Source organism: Motacilla alba, chromosome Z (assembly GCF_015832195.1).
Source record: "Motacilla alba alba isolate MOTALB_02 chromosome Z, Motacilla_alba_V1.0_pri, whole genome shotgun sequence".
NCBI classification, from domain to species: Eukaryota; Metazoa; Chordata; class Aves; order Passeriformes; family Motacillidae; genus Motacilla; species Motacilla alba.
In genome coordinates this window covers 60,343,175-60,365,417 of record NC_052046.1, presented here as the reverse complement: position 1 = coordinate 60,365,417, position 22,243 = coordinate 60,343,175, and the positions used below count along the sequence as shown (strand labels likewise).

The window sequence follows — 22,243 nt, the reverse complement described above, 5'->3', positions numbered from 1 at the left end:
GTTAAAAAAATTCCAATAGTGCATCATTCGAACATGGGCTAGCCAGCAAACAACAGAGGTATTAAAAGTGGAATTTGTGCTTTTGCAGACCTTAACAGTAAGACTTCTGGTTTTTCAGCATATTGTCTCAGATTCCCTGTCTCTGTCTCCATATTTCTCTGGCTCTGCAAATATACGACTGTCCCAGGCAAGTCAGATACTACTGGGTTCATGTGATGCCCAAGGCAAGGTTCATGTGATGCCCAAGTCACTGATTCTTGAGCAATTTCCCTGAGTTATCTCCTTGTTCCAATTTGGGAACACATGAAGAAAACATACTGTAGGCAGGACTAGCTCAGAATGAGTAGAAGATGGTGATGGTCATTGTGAAGTAACTTTGGTGTTTCTTTTCTGTCATCCAAATCATTGACTTCTGCCACAGAAGTCATTGGAGCTTTTCCAGGAAAAGGTGAGACTACCCATGAATTACTTTGTTTGACAGGGCTACACAATATAAGCTTACTGAGGGAAAATAAAGCAATGTAACAGTGGTTTTGTTGAACTAGTTTGCTCTGTACTAGGCAGAAGTAGACATAATTTCATAAATCAGTCTGTAACTGTGAGGCAGGCAATCATCATGCATCATCTCAAACTAGCTAAGATTTGCAGGAGTAAAGCCACAATCATTTTTTGTGTCGAGATAGAGCACAATTCTCACAAGCATTGAGAATCTAATAGGAGACAAAAGAGTATGTGTGTCCCACCTGTAGCACAAACACATCTGTATCTCTTTTATGTCTCTTACTCATTATGTCATCATAAATTAAAAGAGTGATGAAAAATGAAAAGATGTATCCATTGATAAAGCTGTTTGATAGAACAAAGTACTTTCATATTGGAAGGGGATCTATCACTCCCCTTCTTCTATCACCTAATCCAATCTTCCACTCAAAGCAGTGACATCGTAAAAACAATTGTGCAGGCTTTGTCCTGTAAAGTTTGGTGCATTTGTAAGCTTGGAGATTCACAACCTCACTGATGTGTTTGATTAGCGTCATAATGTTTTTTATTTTTTTTGTAATAACATCAACTTAGACAAAAATTAAGATTAAATAGATTCTGCAAATATTAGGAAATTGCTTGATGAATTCTTGTGAAATTAATCTGATCAATGTAAGAAAATGTAACTTGATGAATGTAAACAGTGCTAGTAAATGCAAGTTCAGATGCCAATGCTGTACACTGCTTTTAAATGGTTATAAACCCACTGAAAATCATGGCTATAATCAAAAGCAGAATTTGAGCACATAGATTTTACAGAATGCTTTTTATAATTTTGTTGGATGCGTGCACATTTTCAGCAATGCAGAGAAGGGAGCTCAGTGTACACTCAGCATGAAACTGAAACTTACAACATCCTGAGAAATGTCCTTTCAACACAGTCAGGGTTTTTTTATGATATAAAACCTGAATAAGATCAGCCTACAAGCTGTGCTATTGGTGCATATTATACACTGTCATAAGAGTTGGGTAGTTCCTGCTATTGTGCAAACAGGATAGAGCTTTGAGAATCTCTGTTGTTACATGAATCAGATTGCAATGACCTGCGTAAAGATCTGATGTGAGTATAACACTGATAAAATGCAAATTGATGTTTCCTTTATTTCTGGCTGGTGGATTACAGGTTTTTTCCTAGATTCTTAAGATTTACTTAAATTTATTTTCAAATTATTACTGGGATACAGACTCTGATTCTGAATGAAAGATTGGATAAGTTCCAGATCCTAAAACACAGGTCCATATAAATTTCTAACCCTGATATTTTTAGAAGCTGAAACTCTCTTACAACTCTATCTTCTCTCATAGGCAAAGGCAGCAGAGTGGTGCTGGTGAGCCTCTTCAGCTTATGCATGAGGATGTAGCTCTTAGTAAATATTTCATCCTGAATTTCAGGGAGGATTTTTAATGGAGAAAAAAAAACCCTCTCTATATATTTGTATCTATATATTCCTGTTTACTTTCTTTTAGTTGTTACTAACACACTACCTGCAGGTTGTTTTGATTGTACAGCAATCTGGAGACTTTCATCTTCTGCATCCCAGAAAAAGCATAGGCTATGAAGAGGAGAAGTTCTTATGCGTTTCTGAGAAGTCTTTATTTCTGTTGAAGCTGGAGATACAAAAAATTTGCAGTGTATCATGCCAGACTGTCAGTCTGTATTCAGTAATGCTGCTAAGAGTGGAAAGGCTCTGAAAGGTTCTATGATATAAACAACTGCTTTTTAAATGTAACAAAATTCCACCCCAATTCTATCCTAGTATCTATAGCAAAAAAAGTATTCAGCTGTATTAGAATGACTGTATTTGTCATGGAACAAAAACTGACAGTGGAAAATATTCAACAGGTGACAGTTAAACAATGCAGGGAAAGTGAGAATTCACAGATAGTGTGAGCAAAGGAGGAAGTGAGAAATTATATCTCTTCATCTGAAGGCTGAAAGGAGATGAAGAACAGACTGAAATGATGCAAATAGGCTGTAACATGTAAACATCAGGAATAAACAATCATCCCAACAATAAATTGCCTGTGTGGTGAGGTGAGCAACAAGGGACTGCAACAAGTGTGCAAAAGACAAGAAGAACAGCAGGTGAGATGGTATTTGGTAAGGAGCATTTGAGGGAATGAAAACAAGAGATTATGTCCACAAAATATACTGAGACAGGCTGGAGAAATGGCCTTTGAACAAATTTTAATATGCATTGTTAGGGTTTTTTATTAAATTCCTGAAATAGAAAAAAAGTACCTTCTTTCTGATGGCGAGATCTGGAGCAGCTGTAGTTTGTGTAAGGACCTAATGATTGTTTTTTGTTTATTCTCTGTTTATTTTCTGAGCTAGGATTTTTAAACTTATTTCTTTAATTTTTTTGGTTTGTTTCTTTTTTTTTTAAACTGGTTAATTCACAGAAAGTAAAATCAGTTTAGCCATTTCATGAAGATGTCAAAAAGTTGTGTCTTTTTGCACATGTGAGAGTGTTAGAAGAAAGCTGTTGAAAAAACGTGCTTCCATTGCAAAATGTACAGAAGACAAGGGAGTTTCAGTAACAAAAAAAAAAGACAAAAGAAACTGTGACTGGAACCATATAATCTTTTGCTGTGTACACAGGTGCATGAGAAGATAGTCTCTTTTCTAACTAAGTGAGCATAATACTCCATTTCACATAGGCAGAGTCAAATGGAGCCAAGTCAGATGCCTGTTAACACAGCTTGATTGCTTTTGATTAAGATGAGTTTGTCATTTTGGATTATTTCCAGAAGGCACTGTCCTGTGCATAGTAGGGGTTCTAGCTTTGCAGTACAATAAGACAGAGAGTGTAGAAGGAGAGGGATTAAGAAAAGCATAGTCATTAGGAAAACATAGCTGATCTCAGCTCATTAATGTTGCAGAGTCTGTCAGCACAGAGCAGAGACATTGAAGGAGTGAATAGCTCAACTGCAATATTGATATTTCAAATCCGTAACAAAGTCTACCAGCTCAAGATTTCTCAGGATGCAAGACCACTTGCAAAACCTTGTTTGCAAAAGTGTACAGGGCAGTTTATGTGGAGGTGAATACAGGCCAACTGGCCAGCCTGGTGACATTTCCATCCTCCCAGCTTCCAGATGTGGAGTTCAACCTTCTTCCTTCTATGTTGTAAGAACACCTGCTAAAACCAAGCAGGATCACATCAAAAGTGCTGCCAATGGGATACCTTGGTCTGCAGGGAAATAAAATTCAAAAAAGGGTCTGTTTACCATAGCCCTTAAACTTAAAAAGGACCAAGTACCCCTTCCTTAGTCCTTTAATACTTTCATATTCCAAAGTGAATCTGAGAGATTATGGTTAACTTTTGTGTTGATTTAATTCCTGCTTTAAACCTGGAGGAATGCCAGTGTGCTTGAGAGCTTGTTTAGCTTTTCCAACTGTTCTGATTATTCTAGTGGAAGTTATGGGTCTACAAAGCTCTCCTTGCTTAATGCTGCTAAATTTCATTCTGTAGACACCAGATGTGTTTACGGTTCTAAATCATCCATTTGCTGGAAAAAACAAATATTTTAATAGCTGAAACAATGTTTCCAGGAAAGGGTTTTCCATTATTTATCAGACTATAATGTCCCTAAATCAGTGACTGTGTCTCTGGTTGTTTTGGTTAGTGAAGAGCACAAGGATTTTGTTCAGGATCCTTTGTTAAACTTGCATTGAGAATAATCATAGAACTACAGAACCATAGAATGATTTGAGTTGGAAGGAACCTTTAAAGGTGATCTACTCCAACCCCCTGCCATGTGCAGGAGCAATCATAGCAAGGGTACTAATCAAAGGTAGCTCCAGAGGATCTTACACTAAGATGCTTCCTTTACTTACGAAAAGCATTATGACCTTTCATGGATGAAAAGAATAGGATTTAATTTACATTTCTCAGATGCAGGTTTCAATTGCTATTACAACGGAGTAGATTGCAAAATATTCTGTGATCTTCATGTTCCTTTGCTTAAAATACTTCTTGTAAACTTAACATTATGAACATTGTGAGAGTTGTCACTAACGTCAAATCAATCCTAACTCTTACGACCAGACTGCTGCCAACCTCAGTTGCCAATGCACTGTGGTGAAAAGACAGGAGTGTTTTCTGAAAACTGGATCCAGTAAATAACAATAAACATATACAAAGCATGCCTACTTAAATGAGCTACCCAAGCTTTTTCTCAAGAGCTCCACACTTTAAGCATGTAGCAAATTGATGTTCATGTTTTGCCACCTGTTTCAGTTCTTGAGAACATCCTTTTAATATCTAGTCAAGATAAGCACCTTTTCACTTCTGTCTGTATAATGGAATAAAGTCTATACATTATGTTGAAAATTGAATCATATAGTTGCATGGAGCATAGAGTTTGTACAGTTTGAAATGGGAATACTGAGTATCAATTTTCCAAAGGAACAAGAAATATCCTTCTCACTCCTTACAGAAGGATTTTGGACAACCACTAAAGATTTTAGGCCATAAATTACCCTTTTTTTTTTTTTTTTTGAGACAAGTATTATAAACCCTCTGGATAAGTGAGCTGGGACCAGGGCTAAAGTTACAGGCATGATCAACTGAATGAATCAAGAGGAGAAAAACAATACTTAGTATCATTTCCATCTGTGATAGAACTTCAGCAATTTATTATCATTACCATTTGGATTTCAGTCAGCATTCATTAAGAAAATTTACCAGAATATATTGCTTGTGGCCCAATGAAGTCAAGTATTGGTTTCAACTTTGTATTTTCAGTAAAGCAAAAAAGCTGTATAAAAAGAAAATATTTTATTCCTAATTGTCCCTGATCATTGCCATACTTTTGTTTTCATTGGTCCTGTTCAAACTTTTTGTCTTGGGCCCTAAATCTTCATTGAAACCATTACAACTTATAAAAAGCCATGATGATCTTTAGATGTTTGATGTGATGCTTTTTACCACCTCAATTATCCAAGGTTTTTTAGACTTAACTCTCATAATCACAGAGCACTGTGTGATAACTTGCTTTTTATTCTGCAGGTTGGTCTGGGAAATCAATTTACTGACTCCATCTGAATTGCTCTTGAAATGTCATGCTATTTCTTACTGTTCTCAGATGTGTATTTTCAGTTCCTCACTTTGCTGCAAGAAGCATTAAGTACTAATTTTTATGGCACAGTGTTACTTCTTTTATCTCTGTGAATCTGTAACAGGCATATGATTAATACATTTTAGAAGTGGCCTTTTTCTTAACAGAAAATCAAAAGACTTTTGCATAAGCTTAAGATAAGTTAGGATAGTTGTGTACAAGGACTGTTTAAGAGCAGGGCATGATATATGTTTTATGAAAAGAAGGGAGAACATATGAGGGCTATTCTGTAAGATCACGAATGGTTAGTAATGCAAGCTCAGAAGAAATCATCCTCTAGACGCTGGTGCAGGCTTTTCTATGGAAGTGTGTCAGAGCCACATGATGAAGTTGCATGGGTAAATTGCACTGAGATTGCACAACTTGATGTCTGCTTGTGAGATTATGGAAATAAAGAAGGATGCCTTCCAATCCTTGCTGACAAATTCTTGATCTTTTTAATACACATCTGTGCTAACAGATCTTTGACCTTTCTAATACAGATCCTTCCTGCTTCCCACAAGCATTCTATGACTGCTTTCAGTATCCCAAGTTAAAATGTTCTAATATTTGGTTTCTTTTGTGTATTTATATTATGTGTAATGCTTTTCTAAAACTAATCCCTCTAGTCAGACAAGATTTACTTGATATGTAATAATTATGATTATCTGCTGGGGAAGATTTTGTATCTTCTTATTTTTACTATCAGTAATATGTATCAGTATTTTATATCAGTAATATATATCAGTATTTTTAAAAATCCTATATCCTACATGAAAAAATAAACACGCTCTGCATTCTCAATGTACTCTAAACTATAACAGGAGAGCAGAATACCTAAAATGTGTCACATAAGGTTAATCCAGGGATCTAAATATTGATGTGAAATATTGTTTCATTCTTCATTCAGTTCTTTCCCTTATGTCCATCCTCTAATAGGTAAGCTGTGTAGAGAAGTGAGCATAGTAGGAGACTGAGGATGGTAAATGGTAACAGTCTTTATTTCTGCATCTGGAAAAGAGAGATACTGATGGTGTTTATTAGCTCCTTTCTCACACAGCCATAGTAATTATGATTCATCACACCCTAAATAGCAATGGACTCTGTCTTCTGATAAAGGTAACTAGCTTTCATTTACATGTAATAAGTCTGCTTACGGTAGTTTGCATATAAACCTTTATTTGTGACATCACATCAAAAAGTCCCATAATTTTGGCGGCTAATTTGCTAAAGTCTGAGCTTCATTTTCCAAGATACTGAAAGCTCAAGGGTGGAAGCAATGAGAGAAATGCAGCACCTGAGAAAACTGGAACCAGAATGTTTCAAGCTGAGCCCACAAAAGAATAGGGAAGTAAAATTAAACCCCTCCTCCAGTAAGTCTGACTCTGGGGAAGTCTAAAATTGCTCCTTCTCTTCTTTACTTCCTTGTAGCTTATTTCTGGATCTTATTTACTATTTCTTTTCAGATTATACTGCATGTTAACAAGCTTTAGTCGAAGTAATTCTTCTGTCTTTTCTATTATCTCATTAGTTTTGTTATAAATTTTGTCCCTGGTACTTTTTTGTTGTTTGGGTCTATTTCTCTTTTTAGTTATATTGATCTTTATACAAGAGTATGAAAGTATGTGATAGTTTGCTTGCTACTGGAACACTAATACATTCATTCTAAAACTGTACTTTCTCCTTTTGCATTATTCCAGGGCTTGGTTTACTATCAGAAATACAAGGCGATTTGTATATGTCAGACATTGCCATATATAAAGTGAAATAATAGCAGCAGTAAGTCTTCATTCTAATCCTTTCTGAAGCAAACTTCAATTTACCCATCCTGAGACTTCCACTGCCTCACAAGGTGTTCCAGGTATTTCCTGGTCTTTAGGTTTAAGGCAATAAGAAACTGCAAAATACCCCATGCAAAGCAAAGCTGAAACAAAAGCAGGGTTAGAAATCTTGTAAACTAGATCATATGTTGGTGCAGACAGTTATAAAATCTGCTTATGTTTGTTCATGAATCTCTCCTACATGGGAGAAGTCAATTGCAATTGATTATCATCTATGAATAGTAAAACATATAAAAGCATTTCCCTGTCAGACTATTTGAAACTGCCTGCAAGCTACAGATCCTGAAAATGTCATGACTGAAATTGTGGAAATGTTTCATTTCTCTTTATTGCCACTGTTTCATTGTCATTGGTTCATATTCTTTGTGTGTGCATTGAGTTGCTCTAATACAGATTTTCCTTGTTTCTGCTGGTAGCCTAGTGTTTGTTTCTGTTTTGGCTGTCTATGAGCCGTGATGGATTTTAAAGGCTAGCATGGCTCTGATCTGCCTCAGCAGAAGATAGTTGTTGCAAGTTCTAATGCAATTCTACTTTTATTTCAGATCTACCTGAGAAAATGCTCCAAATCCTTACAATACTGTTGCTGGAAACACAGCTCTCCATGGTTTCAGGTAAGAGAGAAACTGCCTTTCAGTTCCACTAACAGAACTAATGCAGCTTTTAGTATGTGGGCTCTAGCAATACTTGCATGAATCGTCAGTAATGTCTGGAGCCTCTGCTTTCCATCTTATAAAAGGCACATGCACTGACTGAGCACAGGACAGGTGACCATCACTTTCCAGAGTCAGACTTCTTTAATATATTGTGTATTGGCAGCTGAGATGTCCAGCATCAGTGGCATGCCTGCAAGAAGGAGAATGACCAAAGCAACCAATGCCCACTGGGAAGCGTAACAGTATCAGTGTGAGATGGCTTGAAGCATAATCACTTGTGTTCCCCTGTCCATGCCTGTTGCAGAAGCAGTTTGGCTAAAACCCAGAAGGAGCTTGGCACTTTTTCACATAATTTTCTCCCTTGCTACAGTTATATTACAGTGAACAAACAAACATTGCTTAGATGAACCTAGCAACGCTAAGGTCTCCCTGTAAGTATTTCAGAGGCACATAAAATAAAAAGAATGCATAAACAGTTGCACAGACTTCTCTTTGCAATGTCACTACCAACACTTCCAAGTGCTCCTGAATTATCCACCAATACACAGCACATCCAATATGGAAAGTAGTAACAAAGTATATTTAATGATGTATTAGAAATAACTCTGCCATATAAAGTACACTTTAAAATGGCAACGTATTCATAGCAATATTAATTTCAGTTAGGGTGAATGACTAAGATTATTTTGATGTATTTTCTGTAATACTGATGCATGTATCTGAGAAAATGCATGAGATCAAATGATACTCACATGGTTCCAGGTTTGTGGAGACTGTAATTGCTACATAGTAATTTTGAGCTATACACATTGGTATTTCTTTTCATAAAGGATAGTGACATCAGATTTACAATTTCCACAATTAATTGTTGCTTGTACTACAATCTTAGGACATGTAAGAGACCATATCATAGCTTGATAAAAATGGTCCCTGTGTAACCACTGGCCTAGCAATGCAAAAAACCCCCAACAAACAATCAAAACCCATCACCAAAAACTTGGTCATTCCGCCCTCATCTTTCAGGTTCTGAAATTAATCAATACAGAATATAGATTATTTGCTATAATTACTATATGGTAAAAATATTAGTGTGAATATGGGAAAAATGCTTAAAACTTTTAGTCAAATCAGTAACCAAATACCCCTGACTGTCTGACAGTTTTGCCCAACTTTAAAGAAAATCAGAACATATTTTGATAAAACAAATGAAACAGTTCTCTTTTCCTCACATAGCTTTATTTACAGTTGAAGTTCCTCAACAGCTCTACACTGCGGAGTATGGGAGCAACGTTACCATGGAATGCAGATTCCCCGTGAATGGCTCAGTGGATCTAGGACTCCTGACTGTTCTTTGGGAGCGGAAAAGGCAGGGTTCATTGAAATCAAAAGAGGTGTACACATTCCGCAATGGGAAGGCACTCCATTCATCTCAACATCCTGATTACATAGGAAGAGCATCACTTTTGCACAGTAAACTGAAGATGGGACGAGCCATCCTCCAGATTACCAATGTTAAGATCACAGATGCAGGATCATACCTTTGTCTCATTGACTACCAGGGTGTGGACTACAAGTACATTGCTTTGGAAGTAAGAGGTGAGTGGTTAAATTAAATGTTATTGTATACTTATTGAGATGTCTCTACTAAATTCTGACAGGCTTGTAGAAATTGTTTAATCTGAAGGAATTTATTGCTAGTTGTCCCTCCAAGACTTTGTGCTCAGCCCCCAGCTGAACCAAAGCAGTTGTCTTAGTGATGGCTAGTCTTTCAACAGCTGAGCTCCTCCAGGAGCACCTGGTGCTGGGGAGGGACAGCATCTGCTCTCCTTCCATCCTTCTGTCTACAGCCTTCTCCTCCAGGGCCATCACCTCCCTCCTTGCCTTTGATACTCTTCTTGGGCCACCCTCTGGTCATTTCAAAAAGTTTCTCAGAGATGCTTTGATACACTTATGAATTCTGCTGCAATGACCCAAGTGGCTGGGGATTCCCCAAGTGACTGCACTTCCCAGAGCAAGGACATGTGATTTTCTGTGTCCATTGAAGCCAAATGGGCATTAGTAATAAAGGTATATGTTAATGGAAAGTGTGACAGACCAGATCTTTGAAAGATTTTTGGTGTTTCCCACTAACTGCATGTCTGTGTGATGCAAGGCAGCATTAATTTCCCACCCAGATATTTAAATAACAATATTTATCAAATGCAAAAATGAACACAGACATTCTTAAGACTCACATTAGTTCCTATAAAAAGTCAATTTTGTTCTAATATGATGAAAATATTACACTGTTTATAAGCTATGGTAAAACAAACATGAAATCAGGCTTTCTGGAAGTTGCATATTCTAAAAGTGAAAATAAGAGCCCCGTAAGATTCTACTTGTCTCCTCTGTCTTAATAAATCATAAATTTAGTGTCAACTCCTGCCCCGTATAAAGTACTGAAGCATGTTCTTTTGCTGTAGGCATGGTAAGGATTGAATAATCCATTTTGCACTGTTCTACAAAACATCCTTCATCATTTTAAATAAGTGTTCCACAGATATAGCCAGAGACAATACATAGTATTAAAAGGAAGCAAGGAAAGTGAAGTGGGAAAATGACTGTTGTTGCATACAACAATTTCACTTAACAACTTCTCATGCAGCATCTTACAAGAGAATAAATACTCAAGTAATGAGAATACCAGGTGAAGACAAGTTTGTTTTTATGTGCCAGTCAGAAGGCTTTCCTCTGGCAGAGGTTTTCTGGCAAAATCAGAACTTCAATCTCAGTGGATCTGCAAATACCACCTATACACTGACTGCAAATGGCCTCTACAATGTCACCAGTATCCTGACATTCAAACCAAATATGAGTGAGAACTACACGTGTGTCTTCTGGAATAGAGAACTGAATGGAGAAACTTCAGCTCACTTTTCCACTTTAGGTTTGTATGACCTTGAACTTGTACACGACAGTGTTCATATATACATCATGTGCTATGCTCCATCACTGGAGTTCAGTTCAAGAAATCAGTGTAATATTGATTCTTGGTAAACTAAACAAGTCAGTATTATTTATGTCTTTGAAATCTCAGCTAGCTTCCACTCCAACAAACCAGTCTGTATTTTTCTGTATATTTTAATTTTAGAGTAGCTTTCCTTAGTTTCCTGCCAATACAGAGGGAATTTTTTCAGCTGCATGGGCAGCTTCTTCTTCCCTGATAGTCCTCCCTGATAGTCTCCTACTTAATTATTCTATCTAGTTGTCTGCCTTGACTTCAGCAAGGTTTTTGACACTGTCACCCAAAAAATTCTCATGGGTAAGCTCAGGAAATGTGGGTTAGATGAGCAAGATCAAGAACTGGTAAACTACAGAATCCAGAAGGCTGTGATCAGAGGAATAGAATCCAGATGGAAGCCTGCTGTCAGTGACATTCCTTAAGGATCAATACTGGGTCCAGTCTTATTCAATTTATCAACAACCCAGACAAAGGAATCAAAGGCACCCTCCACAGGTTTGGTGATGACACTAAACTGGGGGCAGTGGCTGATCCATCTGAAGGCTCTGCTGCCATTCCATGGACCTTGATTAGGTGGGATTAGGCAGAGAGAAACCTAGTGAGGTTCAACAGAGTCTAAGGTCCTGCACCTGGAGAGGAATTGCCTCACCTGCCAGCACAGGCTGGGGCTGACCTCTGTGAAGTGGTTCTGCAGAGAAGGACCTAGGAGTCCTGGCAAACAAAAAGCTCTCCATGAGCCAGCCAAGAAAGCTGATGGTATCCTGGGGTACATTAGGAAGAACATTGCCAGCAGGTTGAGGCAGATGATCCTGCCCCTTTACTCAGTAGTAGTGAGGCCACATCTGGAGTGCTGTGCCCAGTTCTGGGCTCCTCAGGACACAAGAGAGAAGGAGGTACTGGAGAGGGTTCAGCAACAGCCACAAGGATGATGAGGGGTCTGAAGCATCTCTCTTACAAGGAGACACTGTTTAGTTTGGAGAAGACTGAGAGGAGGTCTCATTAATATACATAAATATTTCAAAGGCAGATGCCAATAGGATGGTGACAGACTCAAATGCCATACAAATGAAATATTTGACTGGCTTTTAAAAAGGCTTTTTACAGTAATATTTCAGAACAAATTATTCATAAAATGAGTGTAAATCACTATGTTGATAAATTTCAAAAATCCTTTGTTCAAGCAGAGCCAGACTTTGGAGAAACAGAACCAATGACTTGATAAACAATGCATGTTTTGTAAGTTATAAATTTACTCTGCCTTAATGTTTTTAACAGCTTTTATGAGTACACAGTATAGTGGACAAAAATTCCTGATCTCTTTAATCATCTCCACATGTGTGACTGTAGCTGTCCTCTCTGCACTAATAATATTTAAGAAGAGAAAATCATTCAAGAATGAGCAACCCAAAAAAGGTACATTTTACTTCAGATAGTGAAACTTTTCACTATTTCTTTACTTTTTCCTGTGAACAATCTTGAGGAAATTTTAATAAGGCACACTTGCATGACTTCGGTCACATTTTATTTCCAGATGACAAGAGGGTAGAAAATGAGATATTGGATAATTTGAGTTGGGTTTTATTTTCCTCACTGTGTTACCTATGCAAGACAAGGTGTATGGAAAGATACATTTTTAAAGCTGACCAGTTAGTATTCTGTACAGAGCACAAACAAACTTTGCCTTGCATAAGGAGGACTGTAAAAGTATAGTTTGAACAGTGTTTTCTTCATAGCTACAAAGATATTGTGGCTACAGTATATTACACAGAATTTTTATTTTTCAACTCCATTATGGCTCTACATCTAAAATGGTGTGATACAGGACTATTGCAGTATTCCCTTCCTTGTCTGTATGTGCAGTAGTACAAAACTAATACAGCAAACAGACTATTATTCTAGTATTTTCTTGCACATTAACAGGCTCCAGTAAACCAGACTACATATATATTTATAGTCATGAGAGTCTTAATATTATGACTTCAGAATTTGATTCAAGTTTTGTAAAGTTTTTGATTCAAGTTTCATAAAAGAAAAGAAACGTATTTATTTGACATGATTTAATAATAACTGTGCCTACAGCTCAGTTTAATATAAAGATTTGTTGAATAGTTATAGTTACAATATAGTTTCTTTCAAATCTAGAAATGTTTATACTAAATTTGTATATATTTACTTTAACAGACAGGAAAAGAAAACTGAACCCTAATGCAAAGGCTGAGAACAGTAAGTCACAGGCAATTTTAAAAATCTACATTTACAGATTTTTCTTTCTTACATCTAAAATCTTAAAAAATATGTAGATTGAAACCTAAATAATGTTACATCAGAATAGAGGGTAGTTTTGAATTTAAATTATTTTATTCTTGAGTTTTTTAAAAATGCAGTTTTTAAAGTTTTGACTGTCTCTTGGGCAATGTAAAAATTCATAAATACTGGTTCCCTTTCACTGAGGTACCAATAGCTTTCATACACAACTGAGCACACACCTCTGTATACTAGCTGGGGTTCTCTAGCAGTCTTGGTTGAGAAGGATATTCACAGAAAGCTGGCTGTTTTGGATAGCATCAAGATTTTTGTGGCAATAGTCTGTTATACTTTTGGATCAGGCTACAGGTTTTAACAACAAATAAAATGATACCTCACTTATCTGGAATATTATATCATCTCCTAGGCTACTTCTTGTCTTATAAGAATCTGACTTGCCTAGACATCCAGAAATTTTTTACATTTCAGAGGGAATACCTAAAAAACTATCAGGATGCATCAAACTGTTGCATACTAAAATGGAACTGAAAAAAAAAATACAACCATAGAAAACGATAAATCAGTATGACAAGAAAAGCCTTAATACACCTACTGACATAAATCAATTTTGTTACCTAGAGATAACAGTTTGAAAGGCTAATGCATAGTGAGGTGAGAGGCTGTGGCCAATGTTAGGTACAGAGGAACTTGGTTCAGCCATAATTCCTTGGTGTCCAAGCAGACCCTCACATAGCATACTGAGGTCAGCTCTGAGGCTGCCAAGGAGCACAAATGGAGTAATACTGTGACGCAGCTAACCAAATGAACACAGAGACAACTAAGGGCTTTTCCAAGGACAGGATTTTTTTGAGAATCCACCCATGTTTCTCACTGCTAAAAAAATAAATGAAGAAGTCACCAGCTTAAAAAATAAATTTTGTAGGTGAAAGCTAGAGATTGGATGAAGAGGGCATGAATTCGCTGATTTCCAAATCACCTCAGGTTGTCATGTTTGCATCTTAACTGTAAGTGTTTGATCCACTGCCATCAGTAGATATTACAATTAAAACGACACTTTCAGAAAGACACTTTCATCTTCCAGAAACCTTGCTGCAGTCAAAGTCTCATTCTTATTTTTCATGTGACAGTGTGAAACTTTAGTGGCATCATGCCATGCACTAATGAACACAAGCTCAAGGCAAGCAGCATTCTGGAGAACAGCGTTGGTACATGTCTGGACACATTCTAGTGCATAATGTCTGAGCATAGCTTGGCTTCCCCTGGCTTTTTGTATTATTTTTGTATTTTTCCACTTTGGAGCCTCTTCTGTGCACTCGGTGAAATGAAGAAATTAAAAAAGACAAGGCCATTCTTTGCGGTTTTACTTCTTCATTTTAATGACAAAAAAACTTTGTCTTACTTGCAACATGCAGTAAGTCAGATGACAAACATTTATATTTCTCAGCATTGGATGTTTTTAAGAAACCCTGGAAATAACCTTTTTTCCACGATGAGTAGGTAGTTGAAGCATTAAGCCACAGATACTTTGCCACAGTGCCTTGGAAATGACCCATACAGTCCTGGTTACAGGAACAAGGACTGTTAATATTACCAGTTTTAACTTACAGCTCAAGCTGTATCAGAACTGCATATGTAGAACCTTTAAACTCATCACCAAAGTCCCAGTTCTGCACACTTTTAATCACATGCACATATTTACTGACAATCATAACCATGGATGCTCTCTAAACAGATTTCAGTTTTGTTATTTCATTTATATGGCTGAAAGTGAGTGATAGCTTTGTTGTAATAGAAAATTCAGAATTTAGACTACAGATAAAAGATAATTCTTTCCTCAGAAAAGATCACAGCAGATATTCTTGTAAATTATAACAGCTTTAATGAGCCATTGTAACTTCAGCATGATCCAGGAGACTAAGCTGTCACTCTTTACCACTCAGTTGTTAAAAACAAGCTTTTTATTTTCTTAAATCACTGCAGATTTTTAAACTAATACTATTGCATTTTCTCTCTTTAAGGTGATAATTTTAACTTTCAGACTGAGGCTTTATACTTGTCAACTGTGACAGCTTCAAGAGACAGTGGGAGTGTGGGTCTGTGAAAATTCTTCATCTTATATGCCATAATTTGCACTTTTTCCATCAGTTTTGGGGGACTTGAAAAGAAAATTACAGCACTTTAGCCTTAGGATAAACAGTGAACTCATGGGGATGTATTTACACTGCAGCAATGGAAAGCCATGCCTCCTCAGATACCTTATCTTGAAGTTACTGAGAACTATGCTGTCATGAAATGTGGTTTACCACTGTGGAGAGGTCAGCTGAGTGCCTGTGATACACTTTAATTTTGGACTTACTGTTGCTCAAGGGATTTTTGTTTAAGAATGCCTTTATCAACTGTTCCAGTCTCAGGAATGGTGCTTGGAGTCAAAAATCATGTGGAATTTGAATAAAAGCTGTAAATGCTATCTTATGTCAATTATCTTTCTGGTGGAAACATCATTACACGCCCATATCCCATTTCCAAATTTTCTAACACACTGAACTAGGTATTGCCATTACTACTCACATCATTGTACCACTTGTATAACTTGTATCATTGCAACATCTAGAAGATATTTCATATCACAAGAGCAATAAGAGAATGAAATTAAATCAAAGGACAGACCAAAAAAAATTCCCCACCTAATACTAGCAATAAATCAACATTATGTTGCATGAAGAGAATTTTCATGTCTATATAAAACCTCACAGGTAAATCATATAAAAAACCATGAACTGTGATACTATGCTACAGAAAAAGTTTCAAATTTGAAGTGATTATTCAACAGAATTTTCTTTAGGAGGAATTTGGAAGCAAAAGTGAAAATGAAGCTGAGACAGATTTCTGCACTGGTTATTTTTAAACAGTAATTTTGCCTTTGTTCAGATGAAGTGAGTTTTTTCCATGCCAGGCTGCTTTGCTTCCTAATACTGGAATGCCAGATTTGGAAAAACATCCAAAATGAAACAACTTTGCCTCTTAGTCAGTCATGAGATAGTGAAGCAAGGGCACTGGGTAAAATTTGTCATATTGTTTTCAAAGACCAGTGGCTTTGGTAAGCTGTGTTTTCTGCTAAAATAGATGTAACAAGATTGAATAAAGGTGTTCACATGGAAGCTACTTCTGCTAGGATCTTGCTCTTAGAAGAGTTCCACTGATTTAAGTTTTTGCATAGCATTTACTCTGGATTTGGATGGGAACTACTTCACCAGTGTCACTTTGCAGCTATTTATTCCAGCAAAAAGTAGACCTACAGTGCTGCTATGAGACCAGAACATCAGCATTCACCCTCTCTTGTTTCACCAGGACAGGTGTTTTTAAAAAGCGGGACTGCCATTGATTTTACTTGTGGAGGAGAAAAACTAATCTCTCTGATATAATCTGTAATTTAGTATTGCACCTTTAATTACCCATTTGTAGCCACTGGATTCAGCTGAGACAAATCCATACTATGCTTGTGATGTCCTATGTCCTTGCTGACATGGCAAATCAGGCACATGTCAGAGAATCAGAGGCAGCTTCTTAAAGCATTGGTTAACTTAATACAGAATAGCAGCTTGGGAACTGCCCTGGCTTGCACAATTTAGCAATACTTAAGGGTCGGTACATAAGGTCAAGCAATTTCTCTCTGTTCCAGATTTGTACTCTGCTGGGAACTATGAGCCCTTGCTCTTCTGTCAGTCATGGTGAAATCTAATCCACTGTGTTCCTGGAAAGAGTTAATTTTGCATTTTTCTATTTATTTTTTCCTCATGAAAATGAAACGGAAGTAATAAAAATGAATCTATGTGGATGAACATACATAGTACACTGCAGTCTTTGCAATTAGGTTATGGCGATTATCATTGTTCCTTACCGAAATGGAAGTCATCTTGTCATTATTTTATACTGGTGAGTAAATGCTGCCTTGGTGTGAGCAACAAAGAACAAGTGTGGGTAGCATTTCCTGCCCATTTTACAGACATGGCAAAAACTACCCTGCTTTCCCTCTTACTGGACTGTACACTGAAAGGTTTCACCTGGCATCCCCAGGCAGAGGCAACTCAGTTTTCCACAACACTCCTATGCCCTATCCACTTTATTTCATTATTAATGGAACAACAGCACTGTTTACTGCAATAACTTTAAGAATACCTAGAAAAGTATTTTGGCTCACGAGTTTCTATTTTCACTGGACGCTTATGAAGCTGACTGTCACATCTGAGTATGTGAAAGTTAGCTTGTCAGCAGCTTGGCCAGTCTATATATGTCTATGAATTCATGCAAGACTTGTCTTTTACTGTAAACCACTAAGCATATGATACATGTGTGACATGATGAGTCTCTGTTCTTTCTGCTTCACCTACTGTTTTACATGCTGTTATCTCCAAACAGCTCAAGTGAGTTCTCACCTACAAACTGCCTGCAAAATGTTTGAAGGGTTTGTGTTCTGTTTGTCTGGGGTGTTCTCTCTGTGGTTTTGGTTGTTTTTGTTTTGCTTGTTTGTCGGGTTTTTAAAAAAATTTGGTTGTTGCGGGTTTTTGTTTGTTTGGGTTGTTGTTGTTGTATTTTTGTTCAGTTTTTTTATAGTTCTGAACTTGACAGTGAGTCATGATGTTGTTAGACCATAAAACTATTAGGTATTTTTAGAGTTTGACTTACCTGCACTGTCATCTGACATTTTTGAATGGCAGAGAGGATACCTTGCATAAGAAGATACTGTTACCCTTTCTGATATATACTGCCTCTATTCATCTCCCCACATTTGTCTCAATTAGGTGCATGTCATAAGCAATAGTATCTTAGTGTCCTGGAAAAAAGTAGGGATTCAACTGAAGTTGGTGGAATGTTTGGGAAAACATGTGCAAAGAATCTACTTAGTGGTTTATAGTCACCTAAAACATAGTTCACTGAACTTTAAGATGACCATTTTTCAAAGCAAGTAGAGAGTTTGTTTTCAGTATTGAATTTTTTTGGTATGGCTAAGGAAAATCTACTTTTCCAATTCCCTGACCTGCTTTACTATGTATGAGTGAGGTACTTTCCATTTTAGCACAGGAGCAACTGGCAAATTGGGTGATTAGTCTTTCTGTTCATTCCTCACCTCTGCTATCTACCACAGATTTTAGGGGCTTACAGTAGGTTTGTTTCAGCTTTTCTACAGCTACAACATTTTCAGTAGCTGTGAGCTGCAGCTTGGTTCTGCGATTAAGAGCATAGAGCAGAATAAGATTACAAAGTTCACTTTCATACTGGCGGCAGCCTAAACCCATACTATTTTCTTGATTCCCACTACCATAGACATGTCTGAAAGCAACTGCTAACATCAAGAAGGTTAATATCTGTGGAAGAAGACTGAAGCAGAAGAGATATTCCTAATAGCCAACTGAAATGCCTTACAAGACTTAACTAGAAAACCAGCAGCTGATTCTGACTATTGGAGCAATTGGAAATGCCTTTTAGAATTTTAGACATCAAGAAACCTCTATTCTTTCTTAAGAAATACTGTGGTCATCTTTTCTTATAGAATTTCTTTCATCTGACAGAACTATACAGTTTACCACCAAAACCAATACTTACTTCCTCCACAAAATAGTTACACAGAAAGGTTTTACAAACCACCTCTATGCAGTAAAGGGTCACTTTTACAGGAATAAGTCTAACTTGTCTTTTTTCTTTCTGTGGGGATGGGGATCAATTAAGCAATCTTAGAAGTCCCTTCTAACCCAAAATGACCTTTGACTATAAACTTGTTGCTCAAATTAACTTCCATATCCTTTGTAATTATCTGATTTTTCTTTTACTCTGATGAATATGTGGCCTTAAAGCATAGCCTTAGATCAATGACAATGATGTGGTTCAACAAGATATCCTGGTTTTCCTCACCATATGTCAAGCACGCTGTGTAATACCTTTTTATAGCCAGTGCTTGTTAATATTTCATTCAAACTCAGTATGCAGCCATATGGTAAAAAGTAGATGAAACAGGTAAGTGCACTGTGCAAATATTGTTAAAAGCTGACTTTAATCAACTACTGGGTTTACTTCTGGTTTTATTTTCAATGCAATTTCCAGCAGCTAATGTTTGTTTACTCACAAGCACATTTCCTAAATGGGCTTTTCCAAGTCAGAAGTGAAACATCTGTCATGCAAAGTCTGTGTTAGAAACCACTTCACATAAAGAATGACGCAGTAGAAATTTGCACAGTGGGCTTAAGCTCATTCCTTAAAGGTGTTTTTCAGGCAGTAGGGTGAGGTGATTACCGGGTGAAGGTGGTGCTTTCACTGGTGAGGGGAGGAATCTATCTGGTCAGAAGTTTGGGGTTCTAATCACAACATTAGCAAGAGTAGCAAGAGTATTTCTGTGGTACTGGACAACAGAATTTGTGTAGGAAATCAACTTTTTCTGAGGTGATACAATGAACATATTCCTTACATAAGTAAAATAGATGATTGTCAGTCTTAACTATGCAAACCTGGTGAAACAGAGGCTAGGTATCAGTGAATAGATGTATAAACTTGAGAAAATCACTAAAAAAGGAGAAGCTGTTGGTGAGAATAGGGAACAGTAGAAGGTCAACAATTTTTTTTTCAAGAGGGACAGAATGTTTGTGAAAATAATAGTCAGATGAAGCACTGTTCAAAGAACTTCCCAGTTCATGTAAGAAGTTATAATTGCTGAGCCATGTTTCTGTACATCCCCAAAATATTGCAGTCCTAGTGCACAGGTCTCCCTCAGACTGGTAAGAAAACTGAGAAAGCAAGACAGCTTTCTGAAAATGTTATTGAGCAGAAGCAACATTTTAGACCTCCCTGCAAAGTCTTTGATTTTCTCTATGTTTGCCATGCATATACTTCATGCTCCTAAAGAGTTGTGAGGTAAAATGCAAGACAGTAGACCTTGCTGAGATACTGGGGAAGATGTCAGAGGTTAGAGTCTGCTTCTGGTCTAGATGAATGCTCAAAACCAGGCACAGAAGAGATGAAGAATCTGGTGAATTCCCATCTGTGAAGCTTATTTAAATGAAATTTCACAGAGATGGATGAAAATTAGTTTATGTTGTAACTTGGAATGATTTCTACTGTCCCATACATTCTTCTCTTAACATAGGTTAAACAGTTTAACTTTACAAGAGACTACTCACTCCATTGTTTTAATTGCCACTATATTACAGTGTATGAATAACTGTTTGTGTCCTTTATAAAAAGTCTCAAACTTCATTTCTGCAGAGTTGTTCAGTTTTCCAAAACTAAAAATGCTTATGACAACTTCTGCAAGAGCATAGAAGGTTAGAGCCCCTGTCCTCCTAGAACCTCCACTGGAGGAAGTTACTTGTGTTGGACACTCCTGGGATTTCCACAGTACTGAGTTGTACAATTGTACCTGAGACTGCAGAGAGAAGGGTGAAAAGTCTAAGGCTGGGAAGCATATTCTTGCTTCAGCCGAGGCAGACTTGAACAAGACATACTGTGGAAGCCAGTTCAGGGCACAAGCCAACTCTGCTCAGTTAGTCACTGCGGACTATCTGGTCTCTAATATTGCAGACACCATTACTCTGGAAGCCAAACTATCCACTGGATAATGTCCCACTCCTAGTGCTTCCAGGTGACTGGTTATTGTCTAAAACATTGAGATTCAGTTGTGAATTTGGCCTGACAGGAGAATTGCCCATGGGCAGAAGCTAAAAGTTGCTTGAATCAAATATGGAAAGCTGTGAAGATTAGTAGGAAGTGATTACAAAAATCAGCTAGACAGACAGGATCTCAGTACCATGCAGAAAAGGCCAAGGATTTTCTCCAGTCAAAGGTCATCATCTACACATCTGCTGTGTGCTGGGTATTGATATAAGTCATGCATCTTTTGTTGATCTGCATGTTCTGAGCGTCATTCGTTAATTGGTATGCCTCAGGTACTGCAGCAGAATGCTCTGCCTGGAATGGACAATACCCAGCTTGAACAATACACTATTTGAAAAATGCACCAGCGATGGACGGAGGAGAGGGCACACACTGTTTTGGTATTGCAGAATGCAATAAAAACTAGCCTGACTCATCAATTCTGAACTTAAATCATTCTAACAATGTTTCCTGGCAAACTGGCTATGGTGATACAAGGCTCCTAATAAAGGAATCAGTGATATTACTGGTAACTTATCTAAAGCTGCTGACTTGACACAGCTGGCCTAGAGACATTTGACTGATAGCCACTTTATCCTATAAAAGCCCAGTCCCACTTTGTAATGGTAAGATTTTCTAACATATTCCTTCTCAGAGTGCATGTGAATATTTCTATCTTAAATAGTCACAGCCCTCAGGGTTAGTCCTCATGGCTAAGCCGTAGATGTGTCCATGGTCATTGGTACAGGTGGTGAACATTAATATCTACTTATTTATTATTTTGCCGACATTAATATAACCAATTCAATATTGCCTCAGTAAATAGTGCACTATACTAGTAGTTATAGCTATCTATACTGTGTAGCAAGTAATTCTGATTAAGATCTTTTAGTGTAATCATTATCATTATCATCAATTTGAAGAACTAATTTCTTTATATAAATATATTTGGTTTACCATCCTTAATCACTCATGACAAAGTCATATAAAGGCTCAAGTACACTTACGTAATTCTTTAGTTGTAAAGGAATAAGTATAATAAGTATATTATAAATGTAAATAAATGAGTATATATAAAGTAATAAACAATTGACCAAGTCTGGGGCTAGGATTGGATCTAGCACACCAAGACCCCACTCTGAGAAGGCATTTAGAAAGCATGCATATCGTTTCTGCACTGAAAGGAAGGGTCTCCTTGATGA

At 37.1% G+C, this 22,243-nt stretch overlaps 1 protein-coding gene across 12 annotated transcripts; it reads left to right on the top strand.

Annotated features, from left to right (window-relative positions):
* Window positions 1-1,481: 1,481 nt before the first annotated feature.
* PDCD1LG2 (programmed cell death 1 ligand 2) lies at window positions 1,482-21,328 on the top strand. Of its 12 annotated transcripts, none has more exons than XM_038125613.1 (7): window positions 1,482-6,762; window positions 6,897-7,504; window positions 8,027-8,095; window positions 9,371-9,733; window positions 10,782-11,063; window positions 12,414-12,551; window positions 13,320-21,328. In XM_038125613.1, the coding sequence occupies exons 3-7, from the start codon at window positions 8,041-8,043 to the stop codon at window positions 13,436-13,438; spliced, it is 957 nt and encodes a 318-aa protein (XP_037981541.1). In that variant the 5' UTR covers window positions 1,482-6,762; window positions 6,897-7,504; window positions 8,027-8,040; the 3' UTR covers window positions 13,439-21,328. The 12 variants fall into 12 exon arrangements, 11 of the variants coding, with proteins under 11 accessions (XP_037981541.1, XP_037981542.1, XP_037981547.1 ...); XM_038125614.1 differs by having other exon boundaries at window positions 1,482-7,016; window positions 7,344-7,504; XM_038125621.1 differs by having other exon boundaries at window positions 1,513-1,600; window positions 7,344-7,422.
* The last annotated feature ends 915 nt before the right edge of the window (window positions 21,329-22,243 follow it).

What these genes read in the sequence shown, in the direction of transcription:
- PDCD1LG2 (XM_038125623.1), top strand. Translation starts at nt 8,041, where the DNA reads ATGCTCCAAATCCTTACAATACTGTTGCTGGAAACACAGCTCTCCATG. An exon ending in ACAGCTCTCCATGGTTTCAG is followed by an intron (nt 8,096 to 9,370) that starts GTAAGAGAGAAA and finishes TTCCTCACATAG; the next exon opens with CTTTATTTACAGTTGAAGTT. An exon ending in AGCTCACTTTTCCACTTTAG is followed by an intron (nt 11,064 to 12,413) that starts GTTTGTATGACC and finishes TGTTTTTAACAG; the next exon opens with CTTTTATGAGTACACAGTAT.